Source organism: Haliotis rubra, unplaced genomic scaffold, assembly GCF_003918875.1.
Source record: "Haliotis rubra isolate DU_JTF1 unplaced genomic scaffold, ASM391887v1 Scf293, whole genome shotgun sequence".
Classification (NCBI taxonomy): domain Eukaryota; kingdom Metazoa; phylum Mollusca; class Gastropoda; order Lepetellida; family Haliotidae; genus Haliotis; species Haliotis rubra.
Genome location: NW_025766961.1, coordinates 345,041 through 369,807, shown reverse-complemented (window position 1 = coordinate 369,807; position 24,767 = coordinate 345,041). Strand labels below are relative to the sequence as shown.

Genomic DNA, 24,767 nt, shown 5'->3' with positions numbered 1-24,767 from the left:
AGCTTCCGGGGCGGTGGGGTAGGCTTGTGGTTAAAGCGTTGGCACTGAACGCCAAACACCCAAGTTCGCCACAATATTGCTAAAAGCGGTATAAGACATACTCTCTCAATTCTTGTTTCCCAAATTGAGCATACAGATGATTTAACTGGAATAGTAATAAATACAGCCTTGTACCCAAACATGCTCATGAAGTGCAAGCATGACTTTGGAAGTCCTTCCACAAGAAGCTGACACTTTGATAATGTTGTAGAAGTCCCGTCTTCAGACAATTCTGACAGCATGTATTGCAGTGAATGAATTCATATCATAGTGTCAGCTATTGAGGAAAGCCTCAAGTGACCAAGGTTGAAGCATTACTTTGATCAAATCCACAACCTCAGGTGTGGTGCCAGCTACTGACAATAAGCAAGGAATCTGAGGTTTAATCAGAAGACCCGGGTTCGATTCCCCACATGGGTTCAATGTGAAGCCCATTTCCGGTGTCCCCCCTGATGTGATATTGCTGGAATATTGCTTAAAGCAGGGTAAAACTAAGCTTACTCGCTCTGTGATTCCAAGAAAAGGTTTCCATGCAACAGCTGTACATAAACATTGTGCTCCCACAACCAACTTAAAAACAAAACTACACACTTCAAACGTGTGTGGACATTCTTTATTCATGATTAATTAAAAATGCTTATAACACTCTTTCAGTAGATTGAGAAGCATTCCATTACATAAACGCCAGTGTCAAAGAATCGAACTGGCTCCAAGTTTCATGGCAAAACATGGCCTTGGTTGGCACCATTGGAAAGCCATGACCTGACTGTTGAAAACTGTTCCAGCTTGAGTCCCAATGACCACATTTTGGTAATATCGCTCTGTAGTTAACAATGGGGACATCAGCAAGTTCCCAGTATTGGAGTGTACTGGCCAAGGAATAACAGCTCACCAGGAACTCCATCAGGTCAAAGTCAGCAACAGTAAGCAACATTTTGCCAAAAATTAGTCTATTACAGCATAATGGAAAGACAACAGTTTGTAAATGTTTTGTTTCACATGTCACACACAGAATCATACACCCAATGTTAAATAAAATATAATAGATTTGATGATCGTCTCAGTGTCCACTCCAGAAACAAGTTTGCAAATACAAACATCTACAGTTTAACACCAGTAATGCTCATTTCAAGAAAGGGAATATATATTGTTCTTGTAAACTGTCCAGTCATCCCACAATATTGGTCTACCTTTTCTTTTAAACAGCTAAAGTTTCAGGTGAACATGGACCACAGCTCACCTGTTCTTGGGTGGACACTGAAGTGAACGTGCAGATAGTGACAATTACTTCACAATCTGGGCTCAGGGCCTCATATACATAGTAATACTTATAAAATGAATGATGCAACTTTTACACTGTCTCCCTTCTTGAATGATGGAATTCACTCAATGTGAGCTATTGCCATATTTACTATGCAGAATGTACAAAGCTTCAAAACAAAACAACCAACACCGTTTGAACGTGGCATTCAGTAGGCAACCTTATGATATTTTTGCAAAGAAAGTGTTAAGTGGTACAGGAATACAGATAAAGAAATAGCCACTTCAATTTTGGCATTTGTGTCTAATTACCCAACACTGCCTGGTAGTGGTGCCAGTAATAAAAGGGCTGACTAGAGGAAATTAATGCACTGAAGTTGAAATAGTGTTAAATGAAAACACTAAGAATGGTGACCATGTCTTTCAACACCAAACAACTTACAATTTTTGCTTCCAAACACAACCATTTTCAAATATCATTGAATAATAAGCACTTCCTAACATCCCTGAGAGCTAATTGATATCTATTGTTAGAATGTTAATAGGTAAATGGTGCTGAAGATGCCAGTTTGCCTTTATTACTTTTCTAATCATTAGTAGAATGCTTGTTACATGACATGAAACTATTTGATATAATTTCACATAAAAATATTAAGCTTCAGCAAAACCAATAAATATTTTATGACCACATTTTATGTCAATGTAACAGCAAATTGGTCAACAAATATATCTCAGTATGACAGGAGATCTTTTGGCATGGACAGAGTACTTAGTCTGATCCAATTCTTAGTTGTATGAAGGTAACAGAGCACTTGAAATATTTTGGAGCTATATTGCTTAACATAATGCTGAGTTTTACTTCATAAGGTACTATGACTATGTGCCAGAGATAAATCTTCACAATAGCTCATTACAATAATTCAGGACACCACAAAACTCACCAGACAAGTACCATCCATGCACTATAAATATGGTTTTGATGAAGTTTCATGCAACAAATTACCTTTGCAACAAACCTTACTAATGTTCTGTCCAATGCAATGTATTTATTCTTTTTACATGGAGATTTCACCTACTTTAACAAAGCAGGAAAAAACGTAATATTGGTGCCACTTTGTACCAGGTTTTGTAAAAAACAACAACCCCAAAATAACCCCTAAAGGTTCCAAACATGGCACCAGAACAAGCATGAATAAATGATTAACATACAGTTAGCCACTTCAAAAACTGGACAGTTGTTATAGAAGATATATGTATATCTGGTCTACATCAGGAGGCAGCAAATCTACAGCACATGGTTTAAGAAAAACTCAAAGCCACGTTTGTTCATGGAAATTCTTTTAATTTGCAAAGTTTTCTATTTACACTTGCATTTGTAAGCTAACTGGAATTTCTTTTTTCGTTTCAGGAAGAGGTTTGACACATAGCCCTGTGAATGTAAATCAAGAAAACCCATGGGGCTTGTAAAATCAAATGGGGTATGTCTCTTATGTACATTTTATCACTTGCTTCCCATTCTGTGAAACTCCCACACCTTAAAATGGTCATGTATCACTGTGCAGGTCTAAACTCTGCTGTTCAAAAGGATTGACGGGATCTAAAACCAAATTTCAACAGGTCATTTTCTCTGCTGCTGATGCAATCACAGATTACTTTAGAATAATATCTCAAAACCATCACCATAAATAAAACATCAATCACTGATTTCAACACAACAGTTGTCATTCTGTTATGCCACATTTAGGCTGTCAAGATCTGTTTTAGGAAACTTACATTTCTCAGATTTCACCTAGATCAAATCAACAGAAAAATAACGGCACAGGAATGTCCTTGAACAAACAGCGGCATGTGACCACCAAATCCTCATATCTACTTGTTAGAATAATAAACAAAATTGTAACAACTGTGCACTATCATAGACGATCTAGTATGCTCTTAGTGTACATATTTTACAGGGCACAAAGAAAACAGCATCAACAGAATCATTATGTACAAGTAGGACTTCTTAAAACAGATTGCAAAAATATATTTTGATTGTACACTTTGTGTGTATCCTTCAGTAGTCAGTCTTTTGCTGTAGTGAAGAACTGTATAATATCATACAGTCAGATCTCAAAACACATCTGCATCCAACTGTCCCTGGTTCCGTTAGAGATGGTCGACCAAGCTTGCTCATCTGCTTCAGAAAGATTAAGTTGAAACTGTCAATTGATCAACATCGAGACAGATGTTGAAGATGTCACTGTTTTATCAAGTTGCAGTTTATGGACACGCCTCTGCGATTTTGTACAGCAGACATAAAAATGCATGTATTTCACAGACAACAAATAACCTTGATCATCCATGTGACATAAACTTTGGAGTATACTGCAAATACTAAGCTGAGCCAGTCGGGGAACCAAAGTGATGAGGAAGCAATCCAATTATAGCACAAATTAGCTCAAGAAGTCACAATGGCAGGCCTAGGAGCAGGCTCGGATAGAGAAAGACACGCTTGACATTTCAATGAAACATGTTGCATAATGCAGTGGAGTGTCAGTCTTTGTTTTGGTCACCAATCTCATGGAATATGTCTGGTGTCCATGGAAACAACTTATTCTCTGATTTTGAGCACCTTTCCAATAGCAATTGTTTTTCCTGAAACAAAAGCAATATAAAGGTTATTTTTCATGGATGAATGAACATGTCTCAGGAAAATTTATATCATAACAAGTTAATGAAAGTCTGTTGCTCTACACCCTACTCCAACAGTGTGCAAACAATCACGTGTATTTATAGTCTATTTTTCAGGCTACACCTGTATCTGTTAAAATTCAGCTGTATGACAAGCGTCCATATTTCAGCCATTCATAATTGTGCTAAATAAAACGAGCTTTGCACAATGTCACCACATACCTTCATCTCTTAGTGTAAATCTTCCCATTTGTGGAAAATCTTTGAAAGACTCTAAGCAAATCATTCCACCATTAACCTCAAATCGAGCAATACCAACTTGGTCCTGCTTGATGTAGCGTGGTTTGATTTGAGTCTTTTCTCCTGACTTCTTGTCCAAAAGACAGATCAGTGACTGAAAAAACATCAACATAAACATATACTCCTCACAAAAAGTTAAGCAACATTCATGCCACACATTTTGCATATTGTTTCTGAGGATGGATGTGTTCGGGTGATGTTGTCAATGTTATCAGATAAATCAATTTGACAGTCACTAAAGGTTATGTATTCTTTGAATATTTACCTTTCAGTAACATGTCAGCACAAATCGCACAAATCATATCGAGATTGATAAAGATATATCACTGAAAATACTTTTTGCTTAATTTTTGGTGAGGAGTATATAAAACATGCCCCGAACAAGAGAACATGCCAGCTGATCTACATTAGAATATTTTGGACCTCTTATCAACATTTTACATGAAAATAACATAACTCTGCTTAACACTGCAACATGAGATCACTGAAAATACTTGTTGCTATGAATCAAACTGAACAAGAGAACATGCCATGATAGGTTTGAATTGTCCTTCATAACCTGCACAATGGGGTATTTATCAACAAAAACAATAAGACATGTAATATTCTATGTTATGTCGCCTTACTTTAATGGTGACCTCCTCTGACGCTGAATGGATGTGTAAAACACAGCTGTAGCCTGCACACACAATTGACTTGAGTTCCAGCATCACAATCTGAAACGGCAAATCTTACATCAGACTAATCATCAAACAATGTTATCACATTTGATGAAAATAGTAGTGGCTGGAGAGTCAGTTGGGTTTTGAAGGGATATCTGTAACATCATGGCATGTAAGCACTATGAAGTGTATTTATTTCACCATTTAGATGACATTTCAGGTTGCCTCAGTCTGATTATCAGTAAACATGCCTCCTGCACAAATGCAGCTTGTGAAAAGAGTACAGTAAATAAATCAACCTGAACCTAATAAAAATGACACAGATTTTATGTCATGTACATCAACCATTGCCTCAGTCTGACGTGCGTTTTCAACACCATGTGTTGTCTGACAGGGATAACAGTCCTCACTGGCAAATCATGGCGACATTCTTATAATCTACCTGGACCTGGGAGAGAAATGAACTTACCTGAGCATCAAATATCCGTCCTGTATGACATGGACTGTCAGGTGGACATAAGACAAAGCCAGGTGACACATCCTGCAATATTAACAGTGCAACATGTTTAAAGGAGTTTTGTTAGAAAATGTCCCTTATAGACACTCTGTATTGAGAAATCAATTCATTGGTCTGTAATTGAATTGAACTTACTCTCATGCTGTTGCAATCAATTCACTAATTTGTCAACAAACTTATGTTATGCACGTCACCAAGAAGTCTGGAGTAGCACACTGTGTGCAGCAGTAGATACCACTGGTCTTGTAAATTCCATTTCCCCATTGAAAGTACATGACATGGTCTGGGAGACAAACAGTAATCTCTAACAGTCTTAGCATGCATATCATCTGAAACTAGATGTCAACATTTTGCCTCAGTAAACCTATTTGTCACCAGCCTTAATCTGACAGGGATAACTTTCATCATCATTGGCAAAGTGACACCTTAGACAACCCACATATGAATCCACAGCAAAACACATGAACCTCATATTGGCAAAGTTGGTTAAATATTTGCAAAAGGATAAATTTATGCGCTAATATTACATTGATGAAAATAATCCTGTTTGAGTTGGCAATAAATGCACTCAATGTGGGGAAATGTACAAGCTTCTTTTTCCAAACCTCACTTTACACTTCAAATATTAATAATATGTACACTTGCGTTACCTTGATTCGTGGATGTAAGCCATTAGCGGCGCATAACTCGGTAAATATTTTAATTTCAATGTTCATAATAAATAATAGGTAAGTAAATGTTATAAGTAATCTGTTATGGCCAGAGTTTCGATTTGTAGCAGATTAGTTTGTGTTCCGCGGCCATTTGCAAGCGTCGTCTATTTCAGTGCACAAACAACGTGACGTCACCTTTATTCATGGACTACGTAAGAGAGCAATGTATGGAAGCCCAGTGTCCAACTACTTGCGAATAAAGGGTTTTACTCACCAAGCTTTCATCCGGATTTGTAGCAGACGTAATAAATCACAGTTCATAGTTAAAATTCCATATCATTCGTATTTCAGGATTCCAATGAAAATTGTCAACAAGACAAAGTCATCAATATCCCCCGGAATGGCAAAATACTCTTCATGAATATGTCTACGAGTTATGATTATGTCAAATGTTTTGGCGTGTATATAGCTAAGTGGAAGGAGAGTACTGAAAGGTTTCAAAGTTCTGCTCCAGAAAGGAGCACTACCACCAAATTCAGTTGAAGCCAAAATTGTCGCCATGGAAATGCAAAAAACCCCATTTTATTCAGAAATCCAAAACTAGCAAAAGGCACCAGTTCACCACTAGACCTACCTATGTATGAAATTTCGTGATGAAACAGTGAATAGTTTTTAAGTTCTGCCCCGGGAAAGAGCACTACCACCAATTTCAGTCCATTTTAATACCCCCCGCAAAACGCGTTGTGGGGGATAACAAGCAGATGGCCAAACAGTAATATGTTGGCGCTTGTCGTATCTTTGTAATTTGATTTACGGTAAGATGGATTTGAAATTTTGTATTAGTGATCTCGGATATATTGACAGTAAGCATGACCATAAATGTGACTGTGTAGTCGAGCGATTCTGAACATTTTTTGTCAGCGAAGCGTGTGAGGTGTGCACATCAAAAGTACTGCAATGTGACGTCATACGAGATTTCGGTGTCGAGATTTCGCGGAACTAACGAGCATCCACGAATCAAGGTAATCCACGAAATTAGGCAACGCGTGTGTACATATCTAGTATGTGTAATCTAATGCCATGTATACAATTCAACAACATATTAACAAATGTTCACATAAAATCAGGGTTAGATATGGTTATTAAAATAAGAAGCTACAATATCTCTCTACCTACTTCACGTTATGTCAGTGTAGATGGCAGGTCCTTTAGTACAAGTCCCTTCCATGTCTACATAACAATTTTAGTTTTCACAAAATGCTGTTCTTTATTTTTTAAACCACCTGAGATGGAGCTTTATTTCGAAAAATCTATTTGCCTCAGTTTATTTTTGTCACCAGTCTAGTCTGACAGGGATAACTTGCATCATCATTGGCAAAAACTCATTAAAGTATCAAGTTTATAGGCTTCAGGTGGAATACTTGTAACAAAGATATTTTCTCAAATCTTATGCAGGATTTATCACACAAAGATGTGATGATGGCTGAAAATATATATGTGAAAGTAACTTTGAAGTGACATGTTTTTCCCTATCACAAGCTTCACCCATTTATCCTGTAAGCAACCAAACTGTCTCATGAATTAACAGAGGAAAATCAAAACAAGTATTACTCATGACACCTGTCAAAGTCTTCAGCGCCATTTTCAGATTTCAATTTCAATTCTACATTTCTAGCCAGTTTCAACTGAACATATTCTTCACTGACTGATCTATTTTCTTTCCAAACATTGATAAGAATGGTTTTGTTTGATAATCGTCAACATTTTGCATGACTTTGGTGTGATAGAGATGAGCAGGGATATGATGGTGAGTAATCTAGAAACATACTCAGGACAAACTAATTCCATCCCTCTAATGTCTCTAAAGCGCCCAAGGAATGGATCTCTCCACTGTAAAGTAAATCGCGGTCATAGTGTATATGTTTATCCAAGTGCATTTCCTGTTACTCATTGCATTTAGTTAATAATACCCCCCCACCCCCACACAAAATATAATTTATTTTAATAAAATGGAAAATAAATTAAAAATCTTGTATTTGTACACTGACCTCTGGAAGGAGACAAATAGGAATAAAATTTCCAGGAATTCAAAGTTAAAGAGTGTCAAGTTAAAAGTAAAACCTAGTCCAAGGTGATAGACAAAATAATGTTATTTGCCTCAGATTCAGAATATCAACAGTGTATAATCTGACAGGGATAACTTACATCATCATAGGCAAATTTTGAATGTTGACTGTTGCGGTCAATTTGCTCTGAACAGGTAGTGGCAGCATGTCGAAGGTAATACCAGAAAACTGGTAAGACATGAGTCAGTACATGGTATAACACACAAGTATAAAGCCATGGAGGCCCCACTGCTCCTGTTATATGATTAGAAAATAGTTTTGTTTCTGCCAGAATACCATACCTCTTCTTCCACACCAGACAGCTTCAGTTTGACGTTTTCACCAGGCATTGCATCGTCAACATCATACTCATCTGACCAGATCTGCATTACCTTTACAGATTGCTGCAACACAAAGTTTCAAGATATGTTTATGCCAGCAGGATTCCATAAAATCGCATTATTCCTTAAATAGAAGGGGTATGGTTAATTTCACTGATCATGTTAGCAGATTGAAAGTCAGTATGGCCAACACTGTCTCAATAATAATTCATGTCAAGTATTTAAGGTTAATTTATAACATTAATGAGTTTTTCCTCCCTTATCCCCCACTTGGACATAAGGAACTATTTAAGGGTCAATACTATTTTGTTCAACTGTAATATTTAGAGCACCTTTTCACCTGTTACAGTAAATGTTGATAGATACATCATACTTAGAATATGTAAAACACTGAAACAATGTTATTTATTTAAAGAATCATCTGAGATGAAGCAAACGTATGCCAGAGGCCTCAACATGAACTATTTTTCATCAAAGAATCTTTCTCACCATATCAAGCACACAAGACTACATTGAAAACAGCTCCAAAAAATTACAGCTAAGGCCAGACCAATTTTATTTCTGGTTTTACGGATTTTTGTCCTCAGAAAACCTAAAGGCAGGAGGGAAAAAATATAAATAAAATCACCAGTCAAATTAATATTCCTTCTAAACACTCAAACTATTTTACTTTTGGCAATTTTGAAGTGTATATGGGTAAAAAAACAATCTAAAAAAACATTTTCTTGTTAGTTTAGAGCGGGGAAAATGAATTTTATTTTTTAAATTATTCTTGAAAAAATACGACAGACGGATCCTTAAAACAAGAAATAAAATTGGTCTGGCCTAATGGTAACTATGAGCACTAAACAAAAAGGGTTCAAATTTTAATATGGCTTAGTATTCATCAGAAATTCAATCCAGTTTTTCAGTGTCTGCTTCCACAAACCGTTTATCATACCATTTCATTGTAACAATTTATCATAATCTGTAATGCATCTGCCTCAGTCTGACGTGCCTTTTCAACACTGTGTTGTCTGACAGGGATAACAGTCCTCATTGGCAATGCTTGAGATAAACGACCTCACAAAATGTACTGAACAACATTAGAAACACACCACACTAAAATCCACCCACGATTCTCAGATATAATGGGTACATTTCAGTCTGACGGGGATATTTCGTATCATATGGGTGGTGCATTTCTAATGTTGTTCAGTATATATCACTAAAGGGCCATACACGACCTCATCTGCTGTGTTTAAGGACAAACAATACAATCACATAGCCAAGAAATCAACGGATTTGTATATTTTCACCAATATAAAACTGGAAGAAATGTTGAGATCATTATTTAGACTTTGTTACTAATTTTGAACTCTTTCAACAAAGTTTGCTGCCAAAGTAAGGTGCTAATAACATTCTTTAAAACAAAGCTTGAAACATTTGGCTGTTTGGTTTTAAAAGTTAATAAGGAATATGTTTTCCAAAACTGCAAATTAATACAAGACTAACAAGTGTTTGCCACTGATATGGCAATGTCCCCCGCCGCTAAAGAATGGAGCATCTATATTTACTATTTTTTATTTTTTGGTCACACACACGATGCCTGAAATGACTGGTGTCTGCATAATCACCCAATGTAGGCTGTCAACATAATTGAAAACATTGGGTGCAATGTTTTATGAGATATCGCGTTTAAATAAGTTTTAAATGTGGTCAAAGTGTTATGGTGACCTTGAAGATAAGGTCATGGTCACGTAAATCGACTGGTGTCTGCGTAATCCCCCAATGTAGGCTGACACCAAATTTGAAGACATTGGGTACAACAGTTCATGAGATATCGCGTTAACAAGAATCGGGACGTACGGACGGACGGATGCTGCTGAATACATAGTCCCCCGTTCCGCGCTGCAGCGGGGGGACAACAATAAATGAACGATACAGCCAAATGACAGACCATCCAAATAGACCTCCAGGATCTCCCAACTCTGGACAAGCTAATATATGGACAAATTGCTTGAAGACCTATATTGCCGATTGTAGACACAGTTAAGAATGCAATGCATGTATCAGTCTAATGTCTGATCAATATTCAATCCAGTACTCACAGTGTCTGCTTCCACAGACAGTTTATTATACATTTCATTGTAACAATTTATCATGATCTGTAATGCATCTGCCTCAGTCTGACGTGCCTTTTCAACACAGTGTTGTCTGACAGGGATAACAGTCCTCATTGGCAATGCTTGAGATAAACGACCTCACAAAATGTACTGAACAACATTAGAAAAACACCACACTAAAATCCACCCACGATTCTCAGATATAATGGGTACATTTCAGTCTGACGGGGATATTTCGTATCATATGGGTGGTGCATTTCTAATGTTGTTCAGTATATATCACTAAAGGGCCATACACGACCTCATCTGCTGTGTTTAAGGACAAACAATACAATCACATAGCCAAGAAATCAACGGATTTGTATATTTTCACCAATATAAAACTGGAAGAAATGTTGAGATCATTATTTAGACTTTGTTACTAATTTTGAACTCTTTCAACAAAGTTTGCTGCCAAAGTAAGGTGCTAATAACATTCTTTAAAACAAAGCTTGAAACATTTGGCTTTTTTGTTTAAAAAGTTAATAAGGAATATGTTTTCCAAAACTGCAAATTAATACAAGACCAATAAATGAATGACACAGCCAAATGACAGACCATCCAAATAGACCAAGACCTCCAACTCTGGATAATCCAATATATGGACAGAGGCCCAGATAAGCTGCGTATCCGGGTAAAATATGCATAGAATTACACATTGAAAAATATTTGTTGAGTACCAATTATGCATTTAAAATGTTAGATACGCAAAAAGTTTAAAACAAATGCGTACAGAATATATTTATAAAAATCGCTTGCGTAATGAAAAAGACATTGATTGCTATCAAGTTGTACTGTTAGTATAGGACAAGTGTTGTACTGTCAGTATAGGATGAGTGATTTTTTATGAAATAATTTCCATTATATTTAAGTTGGTTTTGATTAGGTATGACATAAGGCAGAATATACTGGCTTAGTAAACTTACTCAATGACGTAATACTTAGGTGAGTAAAGTGACTGAAATACGCACCTATTTGAAAGCAGTGGGTAACGGAAAATGAAATACCCACTCAACATTCATAATACCAACTCCAAAAATCAGTGGGTACAGTACCCACATGAGCTAAATCTTATCTGGAGCTCTGTATGGATGATTTGCTTGAAGACCTATATTGCCGATCGTAGATACAGTTAAGAATGCAATGCATGTATCAGTCTAATGTCTGATCAATATTCAATCCAGTTCTCACAGTGTCTGCTTCCACAGACAGTTTATCATACCATTTCATTGTAACAATTCATCATGATCTGTAATGCATCTGCCTCAGTCTGACGTGCGTTTTCAACACAGTTTTCAACAGGGTGTTGTCTGACAGGGATAACTGTCCTCATTGGCAATGCTTGAGATAAACGACCTCACAAAATATATCATTAAAGGGCCATACATAACCTCTTCTTCTGTGTTTAAGGACAAACAATACAATCACACATCTAAGAAATCAACGGATTTGTATATTTTCACCAACATAAAACTGTATGAAATGTTGAGATCATTATTTAGACTTTGTTACTAATTTTGAACTCTTTCAACAAAGTTTGCTGCCAAAGTAAGGTGCTAATAACATTCTTTAAAACAAAGCTTGAAACATTTGGCTGTTTGGTTTTAAAAGTTAATAAGGAATATGTTTTCCAAAACTGCAAATTAATACAAGACCAATAAATGAATGATACAGCCAAACGACAGACCATCCAAATAGACCTCCAACTCTGGATAATCCAATATATGGACAAATGGATGATTTGCTTGAAGACCTATATTGCCGATCGTAGATACAGTTAAGAATGCAATGCATGTATCAGTCTAATGTCTGATCAATATTCTATCCAGTTCTCACAGTGTCTGCTTCCACAGACAGTTTATCATACCATTTCATTGTAACAATTCATCATGATCTGTAATGCATCTGCCTCAGTCTGACGTGCGTTTTCAACAGGGTGTTGTCTGACAGGGATAACTGTCCTCATTGGCAATGCTTGAGATAAACGACCTCACAAAATATATCATTAAAGGGCCATACATGACCTCTTCTTCTGTGTTTAAGGACAAACAATACAATCACACATCTAAGAAATCAACGGATTTGTATATTTTCACCAACATAAAACTGTATGAAATGTTGAGATCATTATTTAGACTTTGTTACTAATTTTGAACTCTTTCAACAAAGTTTGCTGCCAAAGTAAGGTGCTAATAACATTCTTTAAAACAAAGCTTGAAACATTTGGCTGTTTGGTTTTAAAAGTTAATAAGGAATATGTTTTCCAAAACTGCAAATTAATACAAGACCAATAAATGAATGATACAGCCAAACGACAGACCATCCAAATAGACCTCCAACTCTGGATAATCCAATATATGGACAAATCGCTTGAAGACCTATATTGCCGATCGTAGATACAGTTAAGAATGCAATGCATGTATCAGTCTACTGTGGGTATCAATATTCTATCCAGTTCTCACAGTGTCTGCTTCCACAGACAGTTTATCATACCATTTCATTGTAACAATTCATCATGATCTGTAATGCATCTGCCTCAGTCTGACGTGCGTTTTCAACAGGGTGTTGTCTGACAGGGATAACTGTCCTCATTGGCAATGCTTGAGATAAACGACCTCACAAAATATATCATTAAAGGGCCATACATGACCTCTTCTTCTGTGTTTAAGGACAAACAATATGATCACACATCTAAGAAATCAATGGATCTGTATATTTTCACCAATGTAAAACTGGATGAAACGTTTATTATTATTATTTATTATTATTTAAACTTTGTAACTAATTTTGTAGTCTTTCAACAACAACGGTTCTGGCAACATATTCTGACCTTGTACCAAAAGGACACGCACAAAGACAATAAAGTACTACTGCAATACCTTATTTGGCATCATGGCTAATGTCATATTCTTTGTTATTGATCCAGATTCAATTTTGCCCAAGACGATGGTTCCCATGTCCCTGTATCTGTCTACTACTGGTAGCCGCAATGGGGCATCCATCGACCTGTCTAGCGATGGCATAGCATCTAGGTAGTCCAATAATGATGGCCCGCTGAAATTACACAAGTACAAACATATACTTCATGTCCAAAGGGGATAAACCTCAAACGGCATATATATACAGAGATTAAACAAGAAACTATCAGGGCTCGATTTAAGGTGTTAACCCACTTGCACCGGGTGCAACCTAAGATAAAAACCTAGTCGCACCAATCAAATTCCATTTGCACTGTTTTTATTGCAATAATTAATATCAGAAATATGCTATTGAATTATTTAGATGTTTTATTCAGAAGTTTACCCTCTCAAAAATTGACTTGCACCTGGTGCAAGTTAGAGTAATAACTAGGTTGCACTTTGTAACATTGGGATGCACCAGTGCAAGTAACAAAGCACTAAATCTAGTGACTATATAGAGAATACTCAATCTGGTTTATACTAGTATTCTTATTTCTGAAATAAACATAATTACGCATCTTAAATTCTGAATTCAATAGCCGATAATATACAACATATTTCATCAGATATAGCTGGACTTCTAAACTGAGACTTTGTAAGAATGTCTGGAAGCCCTGTCGAAATCAGATTTACTCATTTGCCTTTTATATTATTCTTGTTAATATTACCTCAAATAACAAGCTGCCTGATTCTTAACAATATTTTATGGTGAATGCAAACCGATGACAACTCCTAAGACTATATTCCTTACTCTCAGTGGCTGCTTCCAATAAATTAACAGTTTATCATACATTTCATTTTAACAATTTATTATTATCTGTAATGCATCTGCCTCAGTCTGACGTGCGTTTTCAACACTGTGTTGTCTGACAGGGATAACAGTCCTCATTGGCAATGCTGAAGATTGTAGAACATTTTGTGTCAATTAAGGTCCCATCTTCCCAAGCAAAAGTGTCCACCACCCTATATTAAAGTCTAGTTTTCACCTTTATACAAGCCAGCTGACATTATTTATCAAATTAGGACGGTATTTTCAGTACTTACCTGAACCATGGACACAAACTGTCATCCACAACATGTCTGAGAAAAGCCCCTGTTAAGCCTGAACAGGGCATAAAATAAATATCAGTCTTTGGGTTGAAGCCACACTTTTTTAAATAGGGCAGTAACTTCTCTTTACATTCATTGTATCTGAAAAAATAATAATACAATATCAGGAACATTACGAAGAACATTTACTAAATGGAGTTCATCTTCGTGACACAATGACGGCAGTGTTCTAGATTGCTTGGATTTAATAGTTCCCAGACAGGCACACTTGGAAAGCAGATTTTACAAAACAAACCTGGTGACAATGTTTAATACATTAAACCACAAAAACATTCGACTCATGTGATTACAACAGTTCATTTTCCTGCTTTGGCAGGGCAGATATTAACCTTGTGGCATAGTTTAAGATACAAATATTCTTTTCCTTTGTGAACAGAGATATGTTAAATACTGTGTAGCAAGTGATACATATTTTTTGCTGTTGTTGTTCAACACCTCACTCAGCAATATTCTGGCTATATGGTGGCAGTCTGTAAAATAATTTAGCCTCGACCAGACAATCCAGTGATCAACAGCATGAGCATTAAACATGTATCAACGAAATCAGCGAGTCTGACCACCCAATCCTGTTAGTCTGCTCTGAAAACAACACTAACCTTATCTTCACGGGTAGATACATAAATGAAAACACTACCTAAACCACATTAGTGTCCTTACCTTATTTCTGACCATTCCACTGTAGGATCATCCATTTTATTTATGAGAACCACTAAATGCTTCACACCAGCTGTCTTCACCAACATAGCATGTTCTCTTGTCTGTCCTCCACGTTCAAACCCAGTTTCAAACTCTCCCTTTCTGGCTGATATTACCTAGAGAATTAAACAAAATTCCATCACCTACATGTACAATATAATGTACATACAGACTCCATATTCCAAACTGTGCTCATCAATGTACATGTATCAGGGCTTGATTTAGTGCTTTGTTACTTGCACTGGTGCAACGCAATAATACAAGGGAAACCTAGCTATGAGTCAAGGTACAAGTCAACATTTGATAAATAAATCAACAAAAGATCTAACATCATAAGCATAAGCTTGCTAAATTGTATTAGAAGAAGACCATGACAGAATCTCTGAGGGCAAGTTTTGATGGGCATCAGCAGGCAAACCAATTGCCACAACGGCATGAAGTGAGCTGAATCAGCAGTGCATTGAATAGTAAACGAGCACTGATGTGATGCTGACTAAGAATTAGGACTGAGTATAAAACTTATCAGCATGTCCTGGTATGACGATGGGATGGGGCACCTCAGACCACTAGGGGATGGTGGTGTAGCCTTTGGTTAAAGCATTCGTTCATCACGCCTAAAGCATTCGTTCATCACGCCTAAGGCATGGGTTCGATTCACCACATGGGTACAATGTGTGAAGCCCATGTATGGTATCCTCCGTCATATTTCTGGAATATTGCTAAGAGCAGCATAAAACCCAACTCACTCACTTAGACCACTTGACTGTTAGTAGTCCGATAGTAATAGACCACAAAGCTTATCATACAGTTACAATGCACAGTGTTGAGCTCACCAATATTGCCAAGTCTGCCTGGGATGCCCCTCCTATCATGTTGGGAACAAAACTCTTGTGACCTGGGGCATCCAGAACAGTGAAGTGTTTCTTCTCTGTTTCAAAGAAAGCACGTCCAACTTCTACTGTTTTTCCTTTCTCCCTCTCCTCGAGATTAGTGTCTAATGCCCATGATAGATACCTAAAGAATGATACAAAGAAGTTCTTGTGTAAAATGAAAGGTGATGAAGGTGGTGAAAATATGCTCAGATTACAACGGTAGTCATCAATAATGCAGAATAGCTACATAAAGAATCAGCTCTTGCAAACAGAAACTTTGCTGGTCAAGTATCCCATATATGTCAAGAATGTTGCGAAAGTTGCACTCTAGTATGATGTATGTGAATTGTGGTTTAATATGAAATAAGTCATAATGAATTCTTACCATGTTTCTCTGTTCTTCTCCTTGGCCTCTCTCTCATACTTCTCTAGTGTTCTTTTGTCCACCATACCTGTGAGATACAGTAGATGGCCTCCGATTGTTGACTTGCCAGCATCTGAATAATACATAGATTTAACGTATATATGCTCAACATCACACATGGACACTGACTATTGCATGAAATAACCTTGACTGCGGTGCTGATACGGTAAGGCAGTTTTGGCAAAGAAACACTTCTGAGATCATTTATTTATTTTCTCTCACACTCGAACATTCCAAGCTACATACACTAAATTTAAGGCTGTCATTAACAGGAAATGTTACTGTTGACATGAACAAAACAATCCGCCTGGTGTATTCCCTACAAAATGCACCCTGGGAATATAGACAGTTCACAAAAAGAGACATTGTTAAATCTGTTGAGTGGCACATAATAAACTTAGTTCAAACATCTGTCTAACCAAGGCTATTTTATCAACAAATTTGTAATATACACCCAGAAAGTGTCTGGGTCGTCTCATTCAGATTACTTAAAGACTGGTCGCTTGTCAGAAGAAGGCATTAAATTTGGCAAATACTGAACATATATCCATTACTGTATCTCACCCCAAACAGACCCATCACTTTTGTGACAATCTCCAGCTATGTAACTGTGACATCTATCAGGATCAGACGTCACTCATCACATTGAATGTCACCACTCACCAACATGTCCTATGAATACAACGTTGACATGCTCCTTCTTGGGTTCCAGGGAGGATACAGAAGGTGGTTTCTTCTTTGGTTTGGGTGCAACTGGTACCTCAGTTTCCATGTCTTTGTCTGTAGTCTGTTCAGAGTCTTCTTCACTATTTTCCCACTCATCAGCTAAATACAAAGACATTCACTGCAGAAAACAACAAATATTCTTATTTTATAGGATTTTATGCAGCTTTAGCTATCTTGCCAGAACATCCTCTAAAAGTTGTACACACGTTGGGAATATAAATTGGGTTTCTCCACACCAATCCACTCAAATAAGGCTTGAATTGTCCATATATTTCTGTGAAGCTCACTATCAGATTAGGTCTATTCACAAAAAGACATTCTGGAAAGATGTGGTAGATTGGACAGTTACCAGGTGTCTGTGCTGTCAGTTTAACCACTCAAAGTAAATATCATCAGCCATGACAAAAGACAGACAATCAGATGTCTGATTATCACATTCAAAGATCAGTGAAACCATACCTATATTGCCATCACCATCTGCTCCTTTATCTGAAAAACAAGAATTTGAATATGCTACGTTTCTGCTTGGAGTTACTCCTCAATACTAGTCACTACCAACATGCTCTATTTTGTAACCTGAACTAAATCTTATCACTGTTAATCTGTTGTATATACTACAAAAGTCTATGTTTGAATGAATACATAACTGGAAACAAATCACTGATACATATGGAGCTGTAATGATTGATTTACACCAGTCATCAATATACAGATACTTTACAGTGGAATGTAAATACTGATTCAAGGCCAAGCAGATCCATGCCGCCACCACAAAGACAGTAAGGTCAGACACTGCAACTTCCAGAATACTGATGAACAATACAGATAGTTTATATTGATGCTACCTTTGGCCACAAGAGTGACCGGACACTCACCTTGTGCATCTGTCTCCATCTTCTCTGTACCCCCTTCTGGCTGTGTCTCGTTCAGGACTGGGTCCTGAGAGTCCGCAACATTATCTGGAAGAAATTTGTTTCAATAAGAACATCAATGATTGTGATAATATAATTAAAGGAACCAAATCATCTTACATTCACATTTATTCTACACAACCATGTAATTGGATCCATAACATCCATAAAGGACTAAGTCAAACTTCTGTTGAAATAATATTCATAAATATACGCTCATGACATAACTACTTCTATCAAGGAAGTGATATCCAGCTGCAAAATACTTGTCCAAGTTCATGATGACTGTATTTCGAATCTGCTCCATTTCTGTTTGCCTTATATGCCAGACATTGCACAATGCTAAGAAATAAACCAAACTTTCTGCCACAACTAAGCACGAATCTTGAGCTACATATTGCGGAAGTGTGAGACACACTACTGGTATTTCATATGTAAGTAGCAGTGGGTCCAGTAAAGCATATCTACTTTTTATAAGGTAATGAAATGAGGCCTTGTACAACTCATGGAAGACAACTGAGTGGTACTTTGAGCAAGCAATACTTTGAGCCCAATTTGACAAGCAATATGTTCTGTTACCAAATCACAAAAAGAAGATAATTATGAAATGTAATGACAGTTTTAGTGACATCGCTCTTGCCCTATCAATCTTATCTATAATTACAAGAGTAAATTTTTCTCAGTTTCAGATAAACCTTCTGCCCTTCTAAAGAAAATATTAAAACTTTCTTGGGACATGGCAACATTCGTAATTTAAAAGGTTAATTCGTTACATCACTTAGAAGTTAAGTTTTTTGTACCTAGGATAAATGAGGTCTCAAATGGGGGGAGGGAGGCACCTTGTGCATTCTGTAAAACATCTGGGGCTTTTAATATAGCTGCATTACTTTTAAGTTCCATTGGCAATGTTAAAACGCTGAATCGACATTTGATTACCACTGGAGTTGTCTCACAGTAAAACTTCACATTTTGTCCAAAAGAACTGTTCCAAGAACTATCGTGTATGTGTTCCTTGCTCATACAACACATTTTTTTAAAACAAATGAAGTTTCTTGCCTTGATCATGATTACCCAGCCATGTGAGACAGTGAAAAAGTAAGAGCTGGAAGTGAGCTTGGCCAAAATGTCAAATTTTGTGATTCAATTTCGTAATCGTATAACAGTGAATTTGACAAAGTACTGAAATAAACTACGAAGTTTAAAAAAATGCAACCAATAATGAAATTACATTTTCATAACTTAAGATGTTCCCAATCGTTTTCCCATGTGATATTTAACTCCAAAATCATGTGTTTACATGGAAATAGCATGTATCAGACTGTTGAATAAACATGCTCATAGTTAAACAAAACTAAGTCTAATAAATCATAACTTAGATAATTGGCGATTACATTGCATGAAATACTCTTTGTCAAACTTCCTTCAGAACTCAATACGAACAGATTGTTACGGTCACCAATCGGGTGTTGCACTATGTCATGTGCTGGAGTCCTGTGGGACCAAGCATTGTACAGAAAAACAATGGAAGACAAACACATATTTATTGCAAATTATGTACGTGCTGTTGATATACTTTATTTTGGGTCGCTTCAGAGATGGGTATATAAATTAGCAATGCATTTGAAGATTTATAACTGACTGAGTTTGGTTTTACGCAGCTTTTAGCAATATTCCAGCAACATGACGGAGGGCAAGGTTTATAAAGGTGGGGGGTGTTTACATACATACACACAGACAGACATTTGTATAGCTCCGATATCCAGCTCAGCTGCTCAAAGGAGCTTTGTTTTACCCTCGATCACTGGATGTCAATCTCAACAGCACGTCTCAACTCCCTGGGGATCATACAATCGCAGCCACTAGGCGCACCGAGTGGCTTTCCCATCCTTACGAGGTACCCATTCACAGCTGGGTGGACTGGGACACATAGTCATTCTTATATGTGGGATTGCTTTATAAGATGATGATATATGGTAATTGAGAATGAATGAATAATTGACAAGAGAATGAAAAAAACTGACAAGCTCAACGACACAATGCCATCTGCCATTTACAAGGACGGCATCGCAGCTTGAGGTGGCAAGGCAGCGTGTCCAGACAGACCATATCAAACCTATGGACCCGACACTACAATACTGGGAATGTTAATGTAACCTGCCAAGCTGTTATCGATGCTCATTTTGGAAACACGATGTCCTGTGTCGAACCGAGTTCTTCCAAAATCCAGCGCATGTACCTCTGATACTCGGGCTGCCGTGGCTAAGGTGAGTAGAAACAATGTTTTCTGCGTAAGTATAGTTCGAGTGACGTTTGCTCTAATGGCTCGTAGGTATCATTGGTGAGATGTTGTAGTACTACATTGAGATCCCACGCAGGTGCCTTAAATTTCTTTTGCTGATCCTCCAGCTTAAAGGAACGTAATAAGGCCAGTAGTTCTGGTACCTTTGTCAATTTGCTGCCCGTCTCCATGGTCAAAACTGAGCTAATAGCCGCCAAGTACGATGATAAGGTCGAACCTTTCAATCTCTTAGTATGTCATGACATAAGTAATCCGCCACTTGAGGATGAGATGCTTTCATTGCTGTGAAACCTTTGCGCCGAGCGTATTGTTGAAACCTCTGCCATTTGTCATCATACAGGTTGCGAGTAGATCTGCGAAGAGCTAGAGTGACCGCTTTAGCTGCTCTAGCGGACTGACTGACTGACTGACTGACTGACTGACTGAGTTTGGTTTTAGGCCGCTTTTAGCAATATTCCAGCAATATCACGGCGGGGGACACCAGAAATGGGCTTCACTCATTTTACCCATGTGGGGATTCGAACCCGGGTCTTCGGCTTGACGAGCCAACGCTTTAACCACTAGACTACCCCACCGCCCCTGCTCTGGCGGAATAACCTCTCTTCCTCAAGCAAGTTTTGATACTGTCGGTGCGTGAAGCTGGAACACTGCCGGATTCCTGTGAACTTGCTTGGTGTGAGGATGAACCAGTAGGTTCGGCCATTCTGGTAGTTTCAGGTTTGGCTTTCCTAGTTCTTGAATGAGATCTGGAAACCACACTCTCGCTGCCCAAAAGGGCGCGACCAAGATCAGTTGGAGGACTGTAGTCTGCCTGCTTTTCTCGAGTACTTGCGGGATTAGAACCGGTGGTAGAAAAGCGTATGCGTTTAGTCCTTCCCACGACATGTTCAATGCGTCTGTTGTCCATGCTAGCGGATCTGGTACCGGTGAGACGAACGTCTGCCTCTGTCTGTTGAACCTTGTGGCGAATAGATCTATAAGTGGAGATCCTAGTGTCCTCATGATGAGACGTAATGCTTCCGGATGAAGCATAAGATGTCTTTAACAATGCTGTTTGTGGAAAGAGTTTTGCCCGAAGGTCCCGCTTGAAATATCAAAATGTGAATTGGTGTTTTAGTGAAAATTAGAATTAAAGGGTTAGGGTTATAAATAATCGCCCCTTTTTATAAAAACCATCTATTCTCAGGCATAGAATTTAAAAAAAAACATATGGGGTTTAAAGGTAGTGCTGGAGCGATTAATCATAGGATCGGTTAATCGTTCGATCTAAGTCAAAATAAACGATTGTCGATTACAAATAAACTGCAGATCAATAATCGGACAATTGTTACCGAACAATCTGATCGTCATTGCTTGCTTACTTCTAAAACTGAAGCTGTGTACTGCACAAGTGTGCATGCCTCCCCTGCCAGCCAATGGCAATGCTAGATATATTTAGATTGGGGTGTCCTATTTCATCATTGAAATACTACGGGTTGTAAAGAGGTTTATAAATATTAATTAATATTCATGAGCAAACTGTGCCAAACTCATTTGTCCAATCATGCAACAAAACGTCACAATACAACCCAGGTATTACAGGTTAGCTATTTTCTAATTGGCTGATTGAGGGAATTCCTTGAGTTTCATTTGCATACAAACACGTGACTTTCGTAAGGCGGGTAAAATTAGAGCTATTTTTGGTTTCATAAATTCTCTTAAACTTTCGATACAGTGCTTAATTATAATACTTCACGGAATATATTTTGTGTTTCAACATTAAGGAAACGTCTTTGTTCACCCTTCAACATCAACACAAGACAGAAAAAAGGGTTTTTTTTAAAATGGCACGCCATGAAAATAAATCTATCAGCGTGGTCACATGACTAGTAGCATGATCTTGTAAGGTGGGATGTCAACTAAGCAGACGAAACATTAATGGTATCTTTGGAGTAAAGATTTAGGATTTTTGTGCATTTGATTATGAGGTAGAGATTGCATTAAGGATCCCTGAGTTAAATTTAATGTCTTGTGGGTTTTTTATACTGTTGCCTACGCATGGAAACTTGATTCGTAGCATATCGATTGCCTTGTTGTCATTTGGGATGCTTCTCATGGATTTTCTTGCATTTTCGTGCAATATACGGGTATTGTAATGGGCGATCAAAAACATACAACGATCAGAAACGTAAGACGATAGGTTACTTGATGATCCAAAGACGCTGCAAATGTAAGTAACTTGCTAGCATTAACAATTGACAAGTGCTGACAACATCCCGGAAGTTAGTTCGCTAACGTAGGTATTTGACTATGCAATGACCGTCCAAACGATTATAATCAAGCGATTATCGATCTGACACAAGCGATTATCAATCTGACAAAATGTAACGATAACCAGCTCTAGTGAAAGGTGGAAATCTTCCCGTTTTTTTCCATGGTTATGTACATGTACTTGATACAGGTTTTCCAAAATGACAATAATGAATGGAATACGCCTAAGGATCAACTTCGAACCCCTCTACCTAGTATTACTTATATAGTCCTGCTATCACAGTTCAACTTTAGAAATATAAAAGAATCAGGTGTTCTTTAATGTATTTCAATACAATTGTGAATTTCTTTTTGTCAATAAAAACAACACAAACTCTTTTCTGATGATGCCAATAAACTTTTGCATCAAATTACCACAATATACAGGTTATCAACATATACTATTAACAATAAAATGTCTTGCATGCCATACCTGAGAGACACTTTAAAATCAAAGACCAAGAAAGAAATGTTCAACAAACCGCTTTGTGACTACTTGCTGCAGCTAAACTCAGAAAAAAATACTATGACATGTCAGCTTTGTATACATGTGAAATTACAATTTCAGAATGAGTGCCTTAAGGTATGTGGCAGTGATCGCAAAAAAGCTGATTAGTCTAAACGTATGAATTTGGCCTTAGCTGCTCCAATTCATGGATTACATCTGAGAAAGAAGCCATGTGAAACATTTTGTATGTTGCCAAAGAAACTTGTGGTCTCTGACTCTGACATCAGTTTGCTGTGATCTCTCAGAGCATATTCAATAACTTTTGAAAAATAGCCAAAATTTTCACTTAATGCTGAAGGGCCCAGGTCCTGCCTGTGTCATCAGAATAATCTATTTCAATGCAAGCGTATTCTTAGATTTTGGTACTTACTATTTGCACTTACTCAAAATATTACTTACAATTTACTCTTCAAAATGGCCCTATATTAGTCAAAATCTGTGAAAAGACATTCTTCCAAATATTTAATGTTCAGAAATTAACCTGAATTATATCTATTTCTTCCAATCATGTATTGAAAACAAATATTAAATACTAGGTATTTTCAGTGTTAGACCAATTCAGTCATGTGATTCCACAGATGAGACATGTTATCTGGCTATGTGTAAAATATATTTACGATATTCTAAAACATATAATCTTATTGTCAACGTTTTTAGTTTTTGATTTTGTAATAACTAAAATGATTTTTTCCATAAAGATAGACATTATTTCTTCAATTTTACAATTTCTTATGTGCCATTGCTGTAGAATGACCAACCATATGAAATCAAAATTTCATATTCCCTTGACGAAAACTTGATGAGAACTTTAGATATTTACACCTGAAATAAAACACGCATGAGATTAAAGTGGTTTGAAACTACTTTTAACATTATATACCTTGATTGTCTGAACCAGGCCCAGTTGGTACAAATGTTTGTGCAAACACATTTTGGCCTGGCACGAATGCAGGTGCGTTAACATTGAGACTTGATAATGGTTTCGTTAAGTCATTGACGGCATCGTTTCCGGAGTCCCCAGAAGCCACGTTTTCATCCCAAGCGTCTGGGATGCCGTCCTGACCGTTTTGAGAGGCCATGTGGATTTAACGAGACGAAATTATCTGTTTTCTTTACTTATCTTACACCACCGCGTGGAACACCAATCGTGACGTCACACCCTGTTCGCATGCGCTGGATGAAATCTCGCACTTTCCCGACACATTATTTCTGCATATTTCTAAATAAAAACTTATGTTACAACAATTAGAAATTTATATTTAGATGTAAATAGTACTA

General features: G+C 37.2%; 1 protein-coding gene, 1 long non-coding RNA gene and 3 other non-coding genes across 6 annotated transcripts; all 5 read right to left on the bottom strand.

Moving 5' to 3' along the window:
- Positions 1–634: 634 nt before the first annotated feature.
- Positions 635–24,662, bottom strand: LOC124282121 (eukaryotic peptide chain release factor GTP-binding subunit ERF3A-like). 2 transcript variants are annotated; one of them, XM_046718090.1, is made up of 14 exons: positions 24,370–24,662; positions 18,358–18,441; positions 17,942–17,971; positions 17,420–17,581; positions 16,718–16,829; positions 16,294–16,474; positions 15,422–15,576; positions 14,699–14,845; positions 13,574–13,748; positions 8,512–8,613; positions 5,404–5,475; positions 4,899–4,988; positions 4,195–4,366; positions 635–3,936 (listed from the first exon to the last, which is right to left on the bottom strand). In XM_046718090.1, the coding sequence occupies exons 1-14, from the start codon at positions 24,566–24,568 to the stop codon at positions 3,893–3,895; spliced, it is 1,725 nt and encodes a 574-aa protein (XP_046574046.1). In that variant the 5' UTR covers positions 24,569–24,662; the 3' UTR covers positions 635–3,892. The 2 variants fall into 2 exon arrangements, with proteins under 2 accessions (XP_046574046.1, XP_046574047.1); XM_046718091.1 differs by lacking the exon at positions 17,942–17,971.
- LOC124282156 lies at positions 5,800–5,870 on the bottom strand. Its single transcript, XR_006900076.1, has one exon. It is a non-coding gene; the product is annotated as a small nucleolar RNA R38 (small nucleolar RNA).
- LOC124282157 lies at positions 7,417–7,484 on the bottom strand. The gene has a single exon (XR_006900077.1). It is a non-coding gene; the product is annotated as a small nucleolar RNA R38 (small nucleolar RNA).
- LOC124282154 lies at positions 8,256–8,325 on the bottom strand. The gene has a single exon (XR_006900075.1). It is a non-coding gene; the product is annotated as a small nucleolar RNA R38 (small nucleolar RNA).
- On the bottom strand, positions 10,699–13,559 carry LOC124282123. The gene is made up of 2 exons (XR_006900063.1): positions 13,310–13,559; positions 10,699–10,792 (listed from the first exon to the last, which is right to left on the bottom strand). It is a non-coding gene; the product is annotated as an uncharacterized LOC124282123 (long non-coding RNA).
- Positions 24,663–24,767: the final 105 nt, after the last annotated feature.